The 19,949-nt window shown below is 34.8% G+C and overlaps 1 protein-coding gene across 2 annotated transcripts in view; it reads right to left on the bottom strand.

Annotated features, from left to right (window-relative positions):
• LOC143258572 (uncharacterized) overlaps nucleotides 1–19,949 on the bottom strand; it is an 81,058-nt gene that overhangs the window by 7,058 nt on the left and 54,051 nt on the right. For both annotated transcript variants that reach the window (XM_076517737.1, XM_076517736.1), the window contains 3 exons: nucleotides 18,780–18,870; nucleotides 16,626–17,834; nucleotides 298–390 (listed from right to left, as the gene is read on the bottom strand). In XM_076517737.1, the coding sequence (XP_076373852.1) occupies nucleotides 298–390; nucleotides 16,626–17,834; nucleotides 18,780–18,870 (1,393 nt within the window). The remainder of the gene's footprint in view (nucleotides 1–297; nucleotides 391–16,625; nucleotides 17,835–18,779; nucleotides 18,871–19,949) is intronic.

Raw genomic sequence — 19,949 nt, 5'->3', positions numbered from 1 at the left:
TCGTTAATAAATGAATATCAATATAAGACATTTATCATACTTTACACTATTTTTAATCTAATACTTAGAAGCTAAAAAACTATTCTACACAGAAGTTTTAGAAAAGTTAAGTCAGCTAAATGTATTGTAAAAAATTGTTGTACATTGTATTGTTCTAGTTATGTAGCAGTTAAATTCTTTAACATAGATAAACCTCACAAACAAATGCATGTACTATATAACAGAATAACGAAAATCTTGAAGAATACCCTTTTAAAACTTGCTTTGTATGAGCTTTCAACACCAATGTAGGCCTACCTGTGTTAGCTGATAAATTACAAATGGTGGGGATGCCATCTTGCACTACCTGTAGTTTAGCACTGTCTGAAGACAATATTCCCAAAACCTGACCTTTATGATGAATGAAAATATTATTTAATACTATAAGTATGCAACTGTAAAATCTCAATATATAATTACAAAATTCACCTCGTCATAATAAATATGATAGAAACATGTATATGCACAAAAAAAATAATTAATAGATTATTAGTTTTTAGAAAGGTTGCAAACAGCATTTCTTTAAACACTGATTGTAATTTTTAAATATATGAACAGGAGTTACAACAGACAGGTTTATGTCCACAGGATACTAATATTATCAGCATTCACTATTACATTTTTTTGTAAAGTTCAAAGGATACTGTTGAAGAAGCATTTATATATAAAACTTTTGCTACACTTTACTAAACATTTTCAAATGTATTTCTCTTAAATACAAAACAATATACTAATAAACAAAAAATGTGTGACATCATCCAGAGCAGAGTAACTGAAACCTGAACAAAACAATAATGACTCTAATTTATAACTAAATGAAATTACTAAATTACTACTTGCAGCTTTAAAAAAACTATGTTAATGAAAGTTGGATGTGACTTTACTAGCAACTTCAAAAAGTTGCTAATAAAACCTGGATATAACTGGTGAAATCTGTCTATAACTATGTTAAACCAAAATAAAGCTTGAAGAAGTGCTATAAAACCTGAAATTAACTCTTGATGCTAATCCTTACAGTCTGAAGAAACTATTTTACTGAAATTTTGACAAAGCCTGATGATATTACATATACATCAAAGAAACTGTCATCAGATACGACACAACTCCAGTGATACTACTTACTCTGCCATTGTGTCTTATGTTATATGATATTAATTAAAGCTTGAAATATATGGTACTGGAAACTAGATGATTCTTAGAGATATGACCCTTTGGTAATTCCAAACAAACCATAAAACAAACTGTTTATCAAACCTAAATAAAACTAATAATTATGTGCATTTTGAGGCCATTATATTCTGTAATTAAAAGTAAAATGCTACTAAAAAAAGGTAACTAAATGCCAGTCTAAAGTAATTATGTTATTTATTAAACTCTGCCACTTTCTGTTCTACTGATAAAAAGTAAGAGCTTGAAGCATTCATGCTTTGAAACTGAAACTCGATTCCGATGCTTCTACAATTATTACATCCAGAAGCAACTTTATGTATGAACTGTTATTCAAACTAGTAACACTACATTTATTCTTTAGTAGTTTTATTATTTATTAGTAGAATTTCAACAAAAAGTGGATCTTATAGCAATTATATTGTTCTATTTCTTTCTCATAAAAACAATATGTATGATAATATAAATACTATTGCCATCTACTGTCAGTTATGGAAACTTACATTATTTCATAAAATTATTTTGTAATAAATCTTTTTCAACAACTCAAAAAAAAGGTTTGTAATAACAATTCTCTATGAAACCTACAGTTAAACTTTTAAAAAGGCATTAACATGAAGTAATGTACCACGTTTATAAGATTCCATTTATATTTATATTAAATAGGTAGTTTAAAGTAAAAATACCACTGCAAAGAAAGTTAAAAAAAAGTGTTATTATTTTTCAAGCTACAAACCCTATTTTGACCATTAAAGCTTTTAGACATGAGTCATAGTGTTGACATTATGTTTCAAACCTTAAGCTTGTTCATGTTTTTTTGTAGTTATATTTTCACCATAAATGACCTATCTTGTTTCTGTAACTTTTTGAAATTTTCCTGTCTCCCCTTTTAAATGAACAATATTCAATAATCTTGTTGCTTTAGTTTTTATTATGTTCTTTATGGACATAAGTCTGTCTAATAATATAAAGAGTATCTGTATAATCTGTTTAATGACATATGTAGTTGGCATATGATGCTCTCTCAAGAAACAGTGACAACCTTCAGTTGAATTGGTTTCATGCAAGTTAGGTGCTTGTTGTTCCTGATACCAATACTATGTTATCACTGGCAGAGGTAGTGTATGTATCATCACTATGATACATTGTGTCAACATACCACATTATGTATATGCTTGTTAAATATATATAGCTACTATATTTATATCCTGTATCTTTATGGGGAGTCTGTAAATGCTGGATTGAAGGAACTATTAAACTATACTCCAATGATACATGGACTGAATTTTGTAACTGTATAAGATTTATATATGTTCTTAGCATATCTGTTTACACATACAGGCTTTATATTTTTTTTTAATTTGTAAAGCCATATACATAGATAGCCAAATGTATTTTCAAGTTGAATAGATACATACAGATAGCCAAATGTATTTTCAAGTTGAATAGATACATACATATATATTTAGTGTAAATATAACAGCATATGTATAGAAATAAGCATTTTTACTATTTCTTATAGCTGTTATATTTCCCCTTTCCTCTTCTGAGTCGTTTTTTCCAATAGTCACAGTAAGACATTTTACCAGATTTCCTTTTAGAGTAACACTCTAACCATGCTGCAAAGTGAAAAATATATTATTAGTAATTATGAAATGATTATATTAGTATACCTTTCTTCCTTCCATTTCTGACACACTTTGGGTCATAACACTTCTACAACCCTTGTCCACTGTGGCAACCCTAAACTCTGGTAGGCTGTTGCTGCTGCATACTTTATCTGAAACTAAATATTTTCTAAATAAAATATATAGCAACAAAATTTCTGCCTCACTTTTGCCACCTCCTACTTGCACAATTCTTGCCACTTCTTATAATCAGCTTCAAGTACTCTATCTGTAGTATCTATAAAATCCTCGATGCAGTGTTGGCTATAATTCAACACTTATCATCAGCCATCACAGCAACTGCTGATCCAATGCTCAAAACTGAACTTGGTACTATCTTTTAAACTACAGCTCAAAGATTTCTGTTGAGGGAGACAGCCTAGACATTTGTATAATGTTTTAAACATTTGTGTAACATGGCTGAAATTGATCATGAAGTGGTTAACAAAAATGTTATTTTGTCAGCAGCATCATGTCAGAAAGAGCAGGAACCATATACAGAAACAAATAATACATAATATCAACACAGTTGAAACAGTAAGTTAACAATCACTATGATACATGTGTCATGCCTGCAATAAAAATATTAACATTTTCTTTAATCAAAAATGTATTTCCAGTAATACATTTTCTCACACTTCAGTTATCACTCAACTCTTAGAGTTTCTTCCTTTGCCCATTGGTCTGATGTTTTCTCACTTGTTCCAGTCTTTTATATCTCCACTAAACTGCCTCTGGTGATATTTGTCTTGTTATATTCTCCACCTATGTCAGTGAATCCTCTATCCTGTTATTGTATATAAACACCTCATTCACATAATGTCTTTATCAAGACTGACTCAATCCACACTTTCTAATATTGGTTTTTAATGGGGAGGAAGAACAAGAGAGTGTGAGAACAGTATTATTGGAAGTATATTTTAAATTTAAAAATATCAAGTTTCAAATCATATCTCTTCTCATACTACAGCTAGAATACCATACTGATAAAGTATAACAGCTAGTGAGGGTATTAACCATACAGAAGGCATCTGCATAGATCATGGGTGTGTCAATAGAAGATTGGCACCTTAGTGGAAAAAAACCACACTATATACAGAACATGAGTTCATCATTTTAAACTGAATTCATGTAGTGTGGGTGAAATTTTACATGATTTATGATACTATTGGTCACATCAATGAGGTAGCCGAGATTTCACTGCTTGGGGTTGGAATTATAAGGTTATAGTCCCAGTATCCCATGTTAGTGGCTAGTGTAATTGGACTGCAATATATATATACACATATTTATGAGTGGATCCCAATTGTTAGCCATATAGTGATGCATTCTGAGCCACTGAAATCACAAGAAGATAAGCAACACTGAAGTGAACAAACCATCTTCTCAACCTGAAAAAGTCCAAAAGGCAACACTCCAGGCTCTGAATGATGGGATATGGTACATCTTACACAACCTGAGGAAACAGAATTCATCCAGTCTGAAATTATCAACATTCACCTTTACTTACCAACCGAGTAAGGTAAATTCCACTTGCTTGAGAATTATGAGGATGTGGAATAAACTGAATTCAACCAGGATAGGACTGCTCTGTGTTTTGAATTACAAGGAGACAATGGACCTTCTTGCATGAATAATGTACAAAACCAATACTGATAAAAAATAAAGGGCATGCTACACAAATCGGATAGCCGAGTGTCAACTTCGAACTGATATCATGAGCAGGTTCCCAGGTAGGCTGGTGACTCTCCTACCTCACCTCTTCTCTAAAAGTGGAAGACATTCACTTGAACAATCTGTAGGAATAACCTCTGCCACCTCCTCAGTGACAAGAAACCAGAAGTAGTAAAATTTAGTGAGTTAATGTGTGCTGGGGAGCCCTGAGGAATAGTGCTCTGGAAACAAAATGGAATATGTGAACCAAGTTCCCTAAATTTTTGAAGTAACCAAGTTTATTCACTCAAATGATCAGCAGAGATATGCAGGGTTCCTTTATGCTTTACTCATGATAGTCTATGAGCACTAGGCCAGCACAGCCCAGTCAGCATCTAGATGGTTTTATGGAATACCTCCTTTCTACAGAGCCTTTGCAACCTATATAATACTAAATTAGTGGTTGCTAGTGTAGAATTGGTTTGATAAAAGCACATCTACCTGGATGACACTTGTAACAAAGTGGGATCCTGTGAAAACAAGGTAAGAGACCCTGAAAAGTAACAAAAAATTACTCATCCTTCTCTATATTCTAACAGAAGTGGTTAAGCTAGATATAGGGGGTAGGTGAAAGCCCTCAGATGAAGATAATGTCCGATCATCCAAAAAATGCGAGATAAAAGTATTAGGGGTGAACCACAATATCTTCCAGCAGGCAATTCAACCAGACCACTAAGGACATAAAAGTGACAAATTTGATGAGACATGACTTGCAGAAAACTCCTCACCTGCATAGAAAGCTGAGAAGAAACAATATGAACAAATTTTGTACCTACCTTATGAATGTAACTGGCAATAAATCCTATGAAACTGAATGATCCCAATGAATAAACTGTCACTGCCTTGGATCTATACAGGTATTAACATGGGAAACAAAACCTTGAGACCCTCACTGAGCACAACAAATGATCAAACTTTGATTGGTCACAAAAGTAAAGAATAGTGATCAGATGAACTGATGAAAATGGTTTATCCCCTTCCCTGTCTGAAGGTGTCTTAAGGAACAAGGAACTGGTCTGAGGACACATGTAAAATGATAAAGCATCTTATGCACAGTCACCACAAACCAATTCTACTGGTGATGTCTTTAGGTCAGCAGCTAAGAAAAATAAACCTTCAGGAAAAGATGATAACTAGCACATAAGGCTAAGGTAACAAAAGCTGTTGAGAAAGGGCAGGTAATGCAACCTTAATATACCAGTTAGGGAACTAGAATAATAATCTGGGACAAAGAACCCAAAGCAATTTAAGGAAGCTGGAGAGTACTGAGGACTCAAAGAATATTTCTCTCAAGTATCAAACAGTAATCAGTAAGACTGCTTGAAACAGGGAAATTGTGGAAGATGCAAAACCCAAACCAAAAAGCCAGGTCAAAAAACAAGTTATGGTTGGCACTTCTTAGCAAAATGGGTTTAACTTCTTCTCAATACACTATAGCAATGTGTGTGCTACTTTCATTGACAAACATCCATCTTGGGAATAAGCAAAGACTGAGAGAGATTCATGGTAAATTTAGACTGTGTACAAGACTAACACTGTGTACAAGACTGTATAAACTCCATACCTGAAAGTTGAACTTCTGTATAACTGAGTGTTCCATGTCAAATCATGGCTGCATTGCAAAGATGGTCAAAAAATGGAAGATATGGGCATTACTGAAAGTATCATACAAGCAAAAACCAAGAAGTAGCTATCAATCCAGTGCCATCAATAGGATCTGACAATAGGTTATATCAAATCATTTTTAGTATTCTGAGTAACATATGCATTGGAAGGAAGGCCTAGAGTTGTATTCCTTTCCTGTCCTGATAGAATACATCCAAAGCCAAAGCCAATGAATGAAGTACTGGAGATCACACTGCCAGTAGTTTTATGTTCAAAGAATGGCCAACCCACCAATCATCAGTGCTTCAGTTGTCCCAAGAAAGGAAATCCAAAGTTTAAGAATGAGGAGCCCTGGATCAAGTGCCCCTTGACAGGAAATGTAAGATACCACTGTGGAATTGTTGGGGTGTAGCATGGCAATTTACACCTTAATAAGCCCAGACCATGATGCACTGACTTTTGAAGAAGAAGGCTTAAAACACTATGTAGCAAAACCTCATCATCCACACGTAGACTCTGAAATTCCCGACTGTTGAGATATACACCCCATTCCTAAATAGATAAGGTGGCAGCAGAGGAATCCAATCCAACATCCCTTTGAGGTCAAAGAATGATCCTAAATAAAGAAAATGGGGATACCAGTGAATCAATTTTTATTATCCCTTTGTGGTAAAAAGATCACTGAAAGGATTTCTTGGGTGCTCATTTCAAAAATTTTAAAAATGAAAATCAACTAGCTAATATGTAGAACATTCAAAGCATCCCCTAATGATTTTAACACAGAGAAACCAATTAGTGAAAGCTTTGGTAAGGAAAAGTGACAAACTATCTGAATGAGATGCTTATATACATTATCACAATAGAGGATGCATTGACACAGGTGGAAATGTCACAAGACAAATATTGCTAAGAGCTATTAAGTGGGGTATGAAATACTGGAGCAAACAAGAAAAATCAGACCAAAGCTTAGAGGGGTAAATGATGAAACCCTGGCAATCAAGTATAGCTGTAGTGGGAGAGGAAGAAAGAAAGGTTTGACAACTGCACCCCCAGCCTGCACATAGCTATATACACAATGATGTAACAGATTATGAGGCTTTGTATAAACCATAAACTACATTAAAACAATTGGGTGTCAGCCACTGTTATTTCCAAAATAGTCAAACAAAATTTAAAAATGCAATGCAAAATGATGAATTTAGTAATACTGCCTAGGTTTTATTACAATACTCAGAACATTTTTATTGTAGGCTGGTAGAACAATATTAAATAATAAAAAACAAATGGGTGATCCCTATTATGAATCATTATTATTGTTCAAGATAATGATCAATTTTATATATAATTCATAATCACTTAAATTGTACTATGCATTGAAAGCTACTACTTTTTTAACTTTAACACCATATATAATATTTACTTTATCTCAATAAATAATAAAATATATTTTTCCTGTACAAGTTTGTTAGTAATCAGATAGCTCTTTGTAAAATTCATTTTTCTTAAATCACCTATGCAAAGAATGAAAGTGATGATTCCTTCTTGATATAACTTGGTCTGTTTGATTTTTTAAAAAAAATTGGAATAGCTGTATTAAAATATTTAATAAGAAACTCCAGTCTTACTTTGATTTAGTGACATAGCTCTTCAATAACTTTTAAAAGTTAAAATTTATTACTACAATTATTGCAATTAGATGAAATTTAAAAAATCTTTACATGCTGTATCGTGCCTGGCAATGTTCATTTTCAGTTAAGTTTCTTGGTATTATTGCTATAGTGTCTTCACATTCATTATCTCTTCTCCACCTTAAGTAATATATTAAGAAAAGTAAATTTAGTCTTAACTTACACAAGTACAAAACTATATGCTCATCTTATTAAAATATTAACTCACTTTTATTTTACCCATCTTTACAATTCTGGTCTTGTTTTTCTAACTAGCAACTAGAGTTCAGGGAATTAATAAATTACCTATAGGCAGCCTTTACATCAATTAGCATCTCATAAATGAAATAATTAATCAAAATTATGGTTCATCAATTAATGTCATGAAAAATCTTTAACTAATTGAAATTGATGTTTTCAGTATTACCGTTTCTGATTATATCAATAATCAATCTATCAAAATTACTATTAAAGCAGCTGACATAAACATAATCCACCCATAAAAATCAGAAGTTCCAATTATAACCATTTTTGATTCCAACAACTAATTAATTAAAACTATGATTAAATTGATTTTAATGAAAGTTATAAACTAATCAAAATTAATTTCTAATTATTTATTGCTTTTAATTATTCCAGCTATTCAAGTAATTAAAATATTGTTATTACATTTGTTTGTTGTTAAATATAAAGCTATATACTTAGGGGTGAGTTATCTTGTGATTTAATTCATATTACCACTAAACTTGCTCGCCTTGTCTTTGTTACTGAATGACTACCAAGGCTTTCTGCTAGTCAGTTTTTACTTGGTGACTAGAAGGAAAACAACTGGTTAGAAATACAAACTGTAAATCTTCTGGCTAATTAAGTGTTATGTAGAATGTAAATTTACCATATGTTATGTTACTAATGTTTGACTGGTAACTGTAATGTTGTATGAGCAGGTAGAGTTCTTACAGAAGGGTCCAAGGAGTCTAGACACTTCCCTCATCCACTCTATTTCCAGAAATGAATAACTGTATTCTTTAATGTCTTGAATGTTGTATAAACAAGTATGAATCATGTGGAGGGGGAAAGAGGTCCAGACCCCTTTTTATTTAAGAACTTGATATCCATTCTTTAATACCAATCTCAATTAGTTGAATATTTTAGGAGTCATGACATTCATTAGGTTGATTGGTTGATTTAGTGTTTTATGTCACAAAGCAGGTAGGCTATCTGTGCCAAACATATGGTAAAAAGTTAAAAGTAAATTTAGTAAAATTCATAAAAGGAAATTAAGGTAAAACACAACAAAGTTTAAAAAGAAGAACACATAAATAGCATTAAACCAATCTTTACATCCAGTCTACAAAGTTAAGAGAAAAACTACAGTAATTCAAGTTGTAAAGGACTTTCTGTAGCATAACTGTAATTACTGTAACTCACCAGGAAGACACACAGGTAACTACAAAAACCACCATCAGTCACCTGAAGTTGGTCTTTCCAGTCCTGGTTCTGAATTATTTGAAGTTACGGCCATTTTCAAAAAGTAATAACAAAGTTTTAAAAAAACGTGGAGCAAAATTATAAAAATAACTCACCAGGATGATTAATGGGTAGCTCAAACAGCAGCATTAGCCACCTGAAGTTGGTCTTTCCAGTCCTGGTTTCAAGTTATTTAATGTTACAGTCAGTTTCTGATTTCAAATTGAACTAGATGAACTGTGATTTTTAAAAGGGGAACCACATTAAAAAAATGTGTAATGTATAAATTAAAAAAACTTAAATGGCCTTTAAAAAACTATAAACATTACTAAAGTGGACAGTGTCACCATCACCAATAACACTGTCTAACGTTATGGACAAACCTTAGGACAGAACATGTTCAAAATGGTGCCATCGTTGAAAGTTGTAATGATGACAAGAAAGTAAAATGTGGCTTATTGTGATCTGAGTGTTACACAAACTACATACTGGTGCATCAGTTCCAGATAAGAGAAAATGATGAGTTAAAAACTGTGACCAATGCATAGTCTAGTTAGAATAGCTTTCTCTTTCCGATCCTTAAGAAAGCAAGACGAACAAAGTTCAATATAGGATTTTATTTGGAAAAGCTTGTTTTCACGTTACTCACTCCAAGTCGACTACCAGTTGGCACAGAGCTGTATGGAACAGGCACAGGGGTGACATTGCCAGAGCAGATAGATTTAGCTGTGATATTGGTGAGCTCGTTCCCTTGAATACCAATGTGGCCTCATAACCAGAAAAACTGAATAGAAGTGGATCTTAAAGAGAAATGGGCCAGTCAGTTTTGAATATTGACGAGAACAGGGTGTGAACCAACGAGAAGTGATTCCAGGGCCAGTAGAGAACTAAGTGAGTCAGTATAAATAGTGCAGATTGAGTACTGCTTAGCTTCTATGTGATCCAGGACAAGAGAAATGGCACACACTTCAGCAGTGAACACAGAAGCTGTAGAGGGGATTCTGCGTGCAACCACCAAACCACAACAAACCATAGAGCCCACACAGTCACCTGATTTTGAACCATCTGTATAAATAGGAATGGAATAATAGTTCAAAAGATGTTCAACAAATAGCAGACAGTATTTCCAATCAGGTGTCTACTTTTCTCAGATGACTTAAAGATGGGTTACAATTGGGGACTGTAAGAAGCCATGGTGGGATGGGCTAATCAAGGACAGACCCAATTCATCCAACTGCCCCTGGATATGAAGGCCAAAAGGAGCAATGGCAGATCATTTATTCTGAAAAAGTATGGCCCACTGAGGAAGGAAAACACAATCCCAAGTGGGATGCTTTGGTAAGGAATGAAGTTTCAAAGCATATAGTTGCAAACACCAGAGGTGCAAAGAAGGTTCATGAGACTCTATGTATACAATCTGAACTGTGGAAGTGCAGAAAGCCCCAGTGCAGAACCAAAGTCCTTGATGATGAATAGGGTCTAACATCTTTAAGGCTGATAGTTTGGCAGAGCCATAAGCCAGTTATCCATAGCAGAGTTTCGATAAAATAAGAACATGATATATCTTTGGCACAGAATGTCGATCCACTTCCCAAGTGGTGGAAGAGAGGACATGGAGGATGTTCAGCACTCTTATATATTTGAACTGTAGCTGCTTGATGTGTGGTATAAAAGGTCAGCTTATGGTCAAAGATAAGTCCTAAGAATTTTGTCTCAGGGACCATTCGCAGTACAACTTCACCGAAACAGAGCTCAGGATCAGGGTGAATACCTCGTTGGCACTCAACATACCTCATGTTTGACGACTGGCATGAGATGTAAAAGTCGTCGACATAGAGCCTGTTTGCAACAGTGAGAGAGAGTTGTTCAGCGATGGCATTAATTTTTATACTGAAAGGTGTGACACTTAGAACACAGCCCTGAGGGACTCCAAGTTCCTGTAGAAAAGAATGAGAAAGTGTTGAAACCACACAAACTTGGAATCTCCTGTCCATTAAAAATATTTTAATAAAAATGGGCAAATGGCCACATAACCCGTATACTTGTTGGTCTCGCAAAATGCCATACTTCAATGTTGTATCATAAGCCTTCTCAACATCAAAAATATTGATACAAGATGTGTCATTTGAGAAAGGCTTCTCTGATTAATGTTTCAAGTCGAATCAGGTGGTCCATGGTGGAGCACTGTCTTTGGAACCCACACTGGGAGGGAAGGAGAAGGTTGCTTTATTTGAGGAACCAAATGATGAGCATTAACCATCCTCTCTGAGGTCTTACAGAGATAGCTCATCAAAGCAATTGGATGGTAGTTTGAAGGAATCTTGGGATCCTCCCCAGCCTTGGAGAAAGGTAGGACAGTAGCCTGGCACCAGGCATCAGGAAAAACATTCTTCTGCCAGATCTGGTTAAAAACAATAAGAAAAATAGCAAGAGAAGCAGGAGATAGATGATGCAGCATCTAATAGTGTACATCATCAGGTCCAACCAATGTACTGCCAGACCTATGAAGGGCCAGTTTGAGTTCCACCAGTGTAAAGGGACAATTATAGTCATAGAGACAATCAGTTTGAAAGGAAAGAGATGATTGCTCTACCCGAGTCTTGATGGCTAAGAAGTTGGAAGAAGAAGCAAAACTGATACATATCCAGCAAAAGCTTTCACCTAGAGTATCAGTGATGCTCTGGGTATCAGCTACTTCCAGGCCATCATAGAGCAAGATCAAGATGGGGACAGAATTATACTGCCCACTGATCATTCAAATCTTTTCCCATATAACTTTGGAAATGGTGGCAGAAGATATGCTGGTTGTGAACTTAATCCAAGATTCCTTCTGGCTTTGATGTTTTACCCACTTAGCATGTGCATGGACCCGCTGGAAAGCGATGAGGTTAGAGAATATTGGATATCTATGGAAAGTATTCCAGGTCCATTTTTGAGTCTTTCATGCTATGTAGCAGGCAGAATTCCACCATGGATGAGGATAGAGTAGAAAAATGTGTTGAGATTTTAAGAATACATTGAGCAGCTGCTTCTACAATATAGTCAGTTACTGCTGCCACATAGTCATCTATTGATGGCTAACAGATGATGGCAGGATCAAGTTCTGCGAGAGCAGTGAAAAAGGGCCGGTTTGCCTGATCCAGCTTCTACCGTAACACACAGGTTGGGAGGCATTGACTATGGCCAGTCTCTCTCAAGATTATAGGAAAATGATCATTGCCTCATGGATTATTGTTAATTCTCCATGAGAAATGGGAGAATAATGAAGGGGAGCAAACCGAGAGATCAATAGCGGAAAAGGACTGACTAGGTGAGTGAAAATAAGTGGAAGAACCAGTATTGAAAAGAGAAAGGTTGTTACAGAGAGCATACGCTCTACAGAGCTACCCCTCCTATCAATATCAGTTCTTCCCCAGAGGGAATGATGTCTATTAATGTCCCCCCAGGATGAGAAAGGGAGATGGCAACTGTTCAATGAGATCATCAAGATCTGATTGATCATACATCTCACCAGGTGACAGGTAGAGGAACAAACAGTGATGGTATGACCCAAGGAAACATGGATGCCCACAGCCTCCAAGGATGTGTCGAGTGGCAAAGACAGGGTAGGCATATGCTGATCAACCATCAGTGCCACCCCTCCCATGCACTCTTCCATCACACATCCTGTTATTTCTGTGCAAAGAAAACTGCCAAAAGGTGACTGTATCAGCAGGTTTCAGAAATGTTTCCTGTAAAGAAAGGCATAAAGGATGATAGGAAACAATCAGTGTTTTGATGTCATCCAAGTGAGAATGTAAATCTCGACAGTTCCATTGTATTAGGGTGGCATTTTTTATTTACGTGTAGGCGAATTGGATGGTTAACCCTTCTATTTACTACCCTGGCTTTTTTCTTTACTGTTCTTATTCGAGACCTATGGCAGGTCTTTGCTGTTAAGAGGGGATTCCAGTGACTGAAGACATGAACAAACGATTGTTTTGCATCTTGGGGTGGGAGAAGAAGATGCATCCAAGGAAATGCCTGTACCTGGAACCAAAGGATGTGGATCTTGGGGTTTGGTGGAATGTATGTAAGGGACAGAGATTGATGTTGAAGTTGATTCATCAACTTTTTTATCCATGGAGGTCAAAAGACTTTTCATTTGTTTGGAGAATGATTCACTTGGAGACACAGAGAAATCTGTCTTCACTCCCACTGTAGTTGTGGAATGAAGTGCAGCAGCATATGTCCAAGATGAGGTGGTAAACAGCAATTTTCGAGCCTCAGAATAGGTAATGTTATGAATTGTTTTGAAATGCTGCACCTCTTTTCCTTCCAACCATTTAGGGCAAGAACAAAAGTAGAATGGATGAGAGTCATTGCAATTGATGCATCATGGTCCTTGCCACTGCAACGAGCACACATGAACCACGATATGATATCTTCAAGTGACCAAACCACTGACACTGGAAACATCGGAAAGGGTTTGGAATGTATGGCCATACTCTGCAATTAAGAAAACCTGCCTTGATGTTGGCAGGCGGACGTGGTGATGTAAATATGAGAATGAGGACATTGGTCAGCACCATAATTCCATCATTGCGAGTGGATATATGCCTCACTGCAGAAACTCCTTGGGTGGAAAAACTAGTGAGAATCTCTGACTCTAGGATGTTCTTCAAATCCCACTCAACAATAAGTCCTTGTGAGGAATTCAAAGTAGCATGAGGTGCAACCTCAATAGGTATATCCTATTGTTCACTGTGTTGAGATGTGGATGTTTCCACCAATATGTCACCAGATCGAAGCTTCTTTACTGACTTTTGAGAGCCAGCAAGTCCCTCCAGTCCCTTCTGAATGAAAGCGAGAGATATTTGGCCTAAAGGTTTGTTTGAGAGTGAATGCAATATATGAAAATGAGGTATAACAGGTGGTACAGATGGTGAGGATTGCTGCTCAGAATGTTCAAGACGTGGTCATTTACCTACAGACTGTTTTTTCACTATTTTATTAAGATTTTTAATTGGAGTATCCATAATAAAGAAAGGGAAATTTCGGTGCCCACTGAACTCACCCACCATGGAGACCTGTGAGGGGATGCACTACAATGTCAAACAAGGATACTGCAGCAACGCCAGGGTTTCGTGAGCATTATACCCAAACACCAGCATCAGATATAATGTCCACAACACCTGTTGAGAACATCCAACAGTGTTATATGGTTGACCTGAGCCAGAGAGGACAAGTTGACTGACCCAAGGGGGCCACCCCAAGGTCGCCCATCTACAGAAATTCAAGGCCAAAGTGGTGTGTTAGGGTTGGACCCCTCAACCACCAGCATCCTCTCCTTCCCTTCATGGGTTGCCACGCATGGCAAACATGTGGGTGAATGTTCAGTTCCCAGTGGAGGTAAACTGAAGGAACAGAACCTTACCTGAGAGGTCCCCTCATCACGTACAGGAAACCACATCAAGGGAACAATCATTATGCTCAATAAATTTGAATTAATCAAAAGTAATAATAACAGATCATAATGGCAATATTTTGATGACTTGAAAACGGTAATAATCAGAAACACCATCTTAAATTAGTTGAATTATTTTCATGACAATAATTAATTTAATTGCAATTTCAGTTAATCAATTATCTTATATGACAACACTTAACATAACTGATTACACTGATTCATCAAGTTAATCACTTGGCTTCAACTGGCATTGGAATAACTTTTCTGGCACATTTGAATATTATAAGAAACAATACAAAAATGACAATGATTTTTTGTGCATGTGTGCACCTATGAAGAACAGTGAAGTATAATTAAGGAGATCCTCAAATATCTATCTAATTATGCAAATTAATTAGGTTTTTCTTCTCTGTGTACATTTATGTGAGGATTTGCTTTAACCTTGGAAAGTAATAATACTGTTAAAAGTAAACCATAATATTAATAAAATGAAACTGTACTATCGCATTCCAATGTCCATGTTGAAGAAGATCCAATGGTCGTTATATCACACGTCAAGATTAGCTTCATTCAACATGTGGAGAGTGTCAGCTGACCTATTTCCATATGCACTAACAACACTGCTGTCACTGTATAAGAAATGTTCCTACTGAGCCCAATGAGATTCATGCAATATGCATTCACATAAGTAACATGTGTCTCAACATTCACTGAGATATATTTTCCATTAGACTCAGTAAGCATGTTTTGTGAGATTAAATGTATTGTAGTGGGTAGACTGTTGATATACCTGTTGTATTTACTGGATCTGACACCATCAATCCCACCCACCCACCTTTTTTTTTTTGTGAAGATTTGTGAAAAATTAAAGGTTTATTACAAGGAATCCATCAACATGCACTATCTTATGAATTACAACAATATTCACCACAGTCTACCAAAATATGCGAGTGATGACATATTTTCATTGCAATGAGGTACACTGAGAGGCAATATACAATCTTAGTGTCACATATCATTGGATATTTAAATATTCAACACAAAATAAATGTTAATTTCAAAACAATTGGATAATATTTTACATGAGTGCATAATTATGCTACACATTATAATAACCAAATATTTTACATGAAATCACTGTGCTTAACTATAATTTCCTTTACACTTTTTTACATACAAAGTTGTATATTACAATCAAGTGAACTTCTTAAGATTATTATATTTTTATGTAGTTACTGCCCTACAAAATATGAAAACAATCTTTAAATTAACAGCTACTATGCTATTTGAAGTAAAGCAGAAGGAGGAGTAGGCATATGGTTAAATAATTTAAAGAGCTTTTGAGAAGCTGAGATAAAGGATTTGCAATGAATTACAACTAATTATTTTGAAGATCAAATTGTAATGTCTAAATTTCTGTCTAACAGTGAAATTCAGCTTACATAAATTAATACATTACAAAAATTAGTATAAGAGACAAACATGAAGTTATAAAAAGTACACAATGAATGTCAATTAAAAACACAACCTCTGAGCATTTACACTAAACAGAAAAGTAACATTACCAAACACATACAAAATAAATATCAATTTAGTCATATTTAAATAAATGTTTTAACCTTAAATATTTTCACAACCAAATACACTACACACTAGATTTTCTACACTAAATGCCGATCATAATCTTAGCAACTTAAAATGAAAATAATGGAGATTTTAAATATAATTGTGTCAACAAATAAGACACTGCATTTAAAGAGATGTGTCATAAGTGTGTGTGAGATAAACCTTTCACTAGCATTTATACAGGTCTTTTTTTCTTTTTTATGTACAATTTAAAAATCCACTTACTTGGAGATAATGTGAGATACTGAAGATCTGAAGTTACCATCTTGATTGGAGTCTGAGTGCCAGTCAAAAAAACAGGGTTTCTTGCACCATTTATTTGTGGCATAATAACACTACTGAGTGGCTGTGTATAAGACTGTGATAATCCTAGCTGATTTTGTTGCAATGATGGTGCCAAATGAACTGTTTCCCCATTCAAACAGATATTATTATTCATGACTTGCTGTACTAGTAACTGTTGACCTAGTTTGTTGTTTGGACTAATGTTGGTGTTACTACTATCCAGATTCAATACAGTAGAGTTATTATTGTTCCCTCCAACTGCATAGTAAATACCAGGAATCACTGCTTGATTAATAACATTTTTCACATTTATAACAGCAGAATTACTCAGACTGCATAAGGCTGAGTTTGATGATGCAACAGATGTAAGACTGTCAGTTGGTGGGTTTAAACAAGAGTTGTTAACCCAAACTGCAGAAGCTGGCTGTTGTACAAAAGAGTGCTGAGTGTTTGGCTGACTGATGGACAGAAATGGAACTGAACAAACTGACCCAGAAATAAGTGATACCTGTGGTAGTGTTACAGACTGGCTCGACAAAATTACCCCAGGCTTTAATATACTAGAGTTAACTTCTTTTTGACTAGGATTCACATTTGGATTAGACATGTTCATTCCAAATGAAATATAACTGCTAGCATCAAAAGAGGAAACAGATAATGAGGTACAAACTTGACTTCTTACAGGCCCTATTTCACTAAAGTTGGAAGATTCAGGGAACGTCAATGATATGGAACCAATTGTTTCTTTACTGCTGGTGGCAGTACGATGTTGCATATCTGTAGCATTTCTCTTATCACAATTGTGCTCCTGAACATTGTCTTGATCCTCAACACTTATAAGTGAAGCATCAAGAGCTTGTTGCAAGAGGTCGGGTTGAGCTTTCTGTTGTGTTTCATCAACAAGGAAGCTTTGATTAACTAAACAAGTATCCTCAGATTTTGATATTCCAATACTATTAGACCTGTTGTTGGACTGCAGAACATTCTGATCTTGAAACACTGATGAACTAATGCTAACAACATTTTCATGCTGATCTAAGGAAGTACACAACTGCTGACTTGAAAGTTGTATATCTGATATGTTATTACTTCTTGGAGAATCAGATTCTGAGCTAGCACCAAGACAGTCACGATTAGATTCCTGTCTCTCTGCATAAAATGAGACATTTTTCAATTTCACTATAAAAATGTTCACATAGTTTTAAAATAGAGATAATTATATATATATATTAGGTTTGTATTTTAGTACCTTTATGAAATTTATTGCAAAGAAATCAACTATCTACTTGATATGAAAACAACCTCCCAAAAAATTAATGTCTACAGAATGAATCATCAGAAGTATTTTACAAAAACAACTCACTATTTACAATGCTAACTAGTACTAGAACTTAATTAATCCATGAAATTTGTTATTATATTTTTATATAACTAGATATTGTGTTACACTGAAATACAAACACACTGATGTGAGTGGTGAGCTATTGTGTACAATGATGTCACAGAAGTGTGTAAATCATGTGGCAGAAAATAAACATTTAATAAATTGATACAATTTCTCCTTAAAGAGCACAATTCTGGATTTATGATCATAAATATAATTTATATCATTCATAAAAAGGTTGATTTAAATATTTTGTTTAGTTAAGGCTTTCTGTGTTATAGCCTAGCTAACCTGATGAGCTCTAATATTAAGTGAAAGTCCTTATTGGAACTGTATACAACAAGCAAGGAAAATTTGTAATGCTTACATTTCAAAATCATATTATTACAACTATTATAATCTTATCATTACACAATAAAATATACTCCTGCTTAGGCAATATTGAACAAGAAATGTGAAATAGTTTCAAATAACCATGTAAACTCATAAATTGAATGAAATATTAATTTGTTGTGGTTTTTTTTTTTTTTACTAAAAACACATATGATGATTAAAAATGACACAATTCAAATTATTAAGAACTTGCATATAATGGCTTACTTGTTATATATGTTAATTTTACAAAAAGAAACTGAAAAAAGGAAAATATTTATGTGGATTTTAGAATTAGAATAAAGAATAAGTATTTGATAAAATAAAATTCAGCCTACCACATAACATATATATAATTTCTTCAAATAATGGATCAGACTCCGTCTCAGTGAGAACGTCTTTGATTAAAGCATCTGGAACATGGTGTTCCTACAAATATATACTTGAAATCAGTTATTAATGATTTAACAACATTAATAAATTCATGAAAATGATAAAAGAATAAAAAATACAAATAAATTGATTAATGCCAACTTTGTATAAGAAATATAAAAGCTTAATGGTGTAAATTTTGATTAATTAATAAACATATTTAACTTGAAATTTTATGAGTAAATCAAGAGTATCATTTCTGACTTTCAACAAAATGAAATAGCTCTATGAAGCATGTCATCTGGCTTACAATTAATTGTACAGAAGAAATATCTTTAAGTAGAAATGGCCAGTTCAACTGATTAGTCAATACAGTCAGTTGACTATGAGAGGTGATCATATCAATTAGTGTCATATAAACTAATCAATCATTAAGTGTAGGTACATACAAGGTCTGTTCAAAAAATACGTGGACTGACATCATTAAACAAAACGTACTTTATTTAAAAGTTACAGGTCCGGGACCCCTTCAAAGTACTCTCCTCCCCAATGCACACACTTATCCCAACGGTGTTTCCACTTGTTGAAACAGTCCTGGTATGCTTCTTTTGTAATGTCCTCCAGCTCCTTTGTTGCATTTGCCTTAATCTCGGGAATCGCCTCAAATCTTCTTCCTTTCAAGGGTCGTTTGAGTTTGGGGAACAAAAAAAAATGCAAGGAGCAAGGTCAGGTGAGTGGGGGTGGAGAAGAACAGTGATCGAGTGTTTGGCCAAAAACTCACGAGTTCTGAGGCACAAATTTCGCAGCAACGCGGTGCATCTTCAATTTTTCGGTCAAAATAACGTAACAAGATCCAACTGATATCCCACACTCTTCAGCAAGCTCCCTGACAGCCAGACGTCGATTTGCCCGCACCAGGGTGTTGATTTTGTCGACGTGTGGGTCGTCAGTTGACGTGGAACGACGTTCAGGATGCTCATCATCTTCAATGGACTGTCGACCATCCTTAAAATGTTCATGCCACTTGAAACATGCCATACGCTTCATAGCAACATCACCGTAAGCCGTGTTAAGCATAGCAAAAGTTTCAGTCGCAGAGTTTCCAAATTTAACACAAAATTTCACAGCAAGTCGTT

This window comes from Tachypleus tridentatus, chromosome 8 (assembly GCF_004210375.1).
Source record: "Tachypleus tridentatus isolate NWPU-2018 chromosome 8, ASM421037v1, whole genome shotgun sequence".
In the NCBI taxonomy this organism is placed as follows: domain Eukaryota; kingdom Metazoa; phylum Arthropoda; class Merostomata; order Xiphosura; family Limulidae; genus Tachypleus; species Tachypleus tridentatus.
Note: the sequence above shows the minus strand (reverse complement) of the source record. Positions and strands in the feature narration are given on the sequence as shown.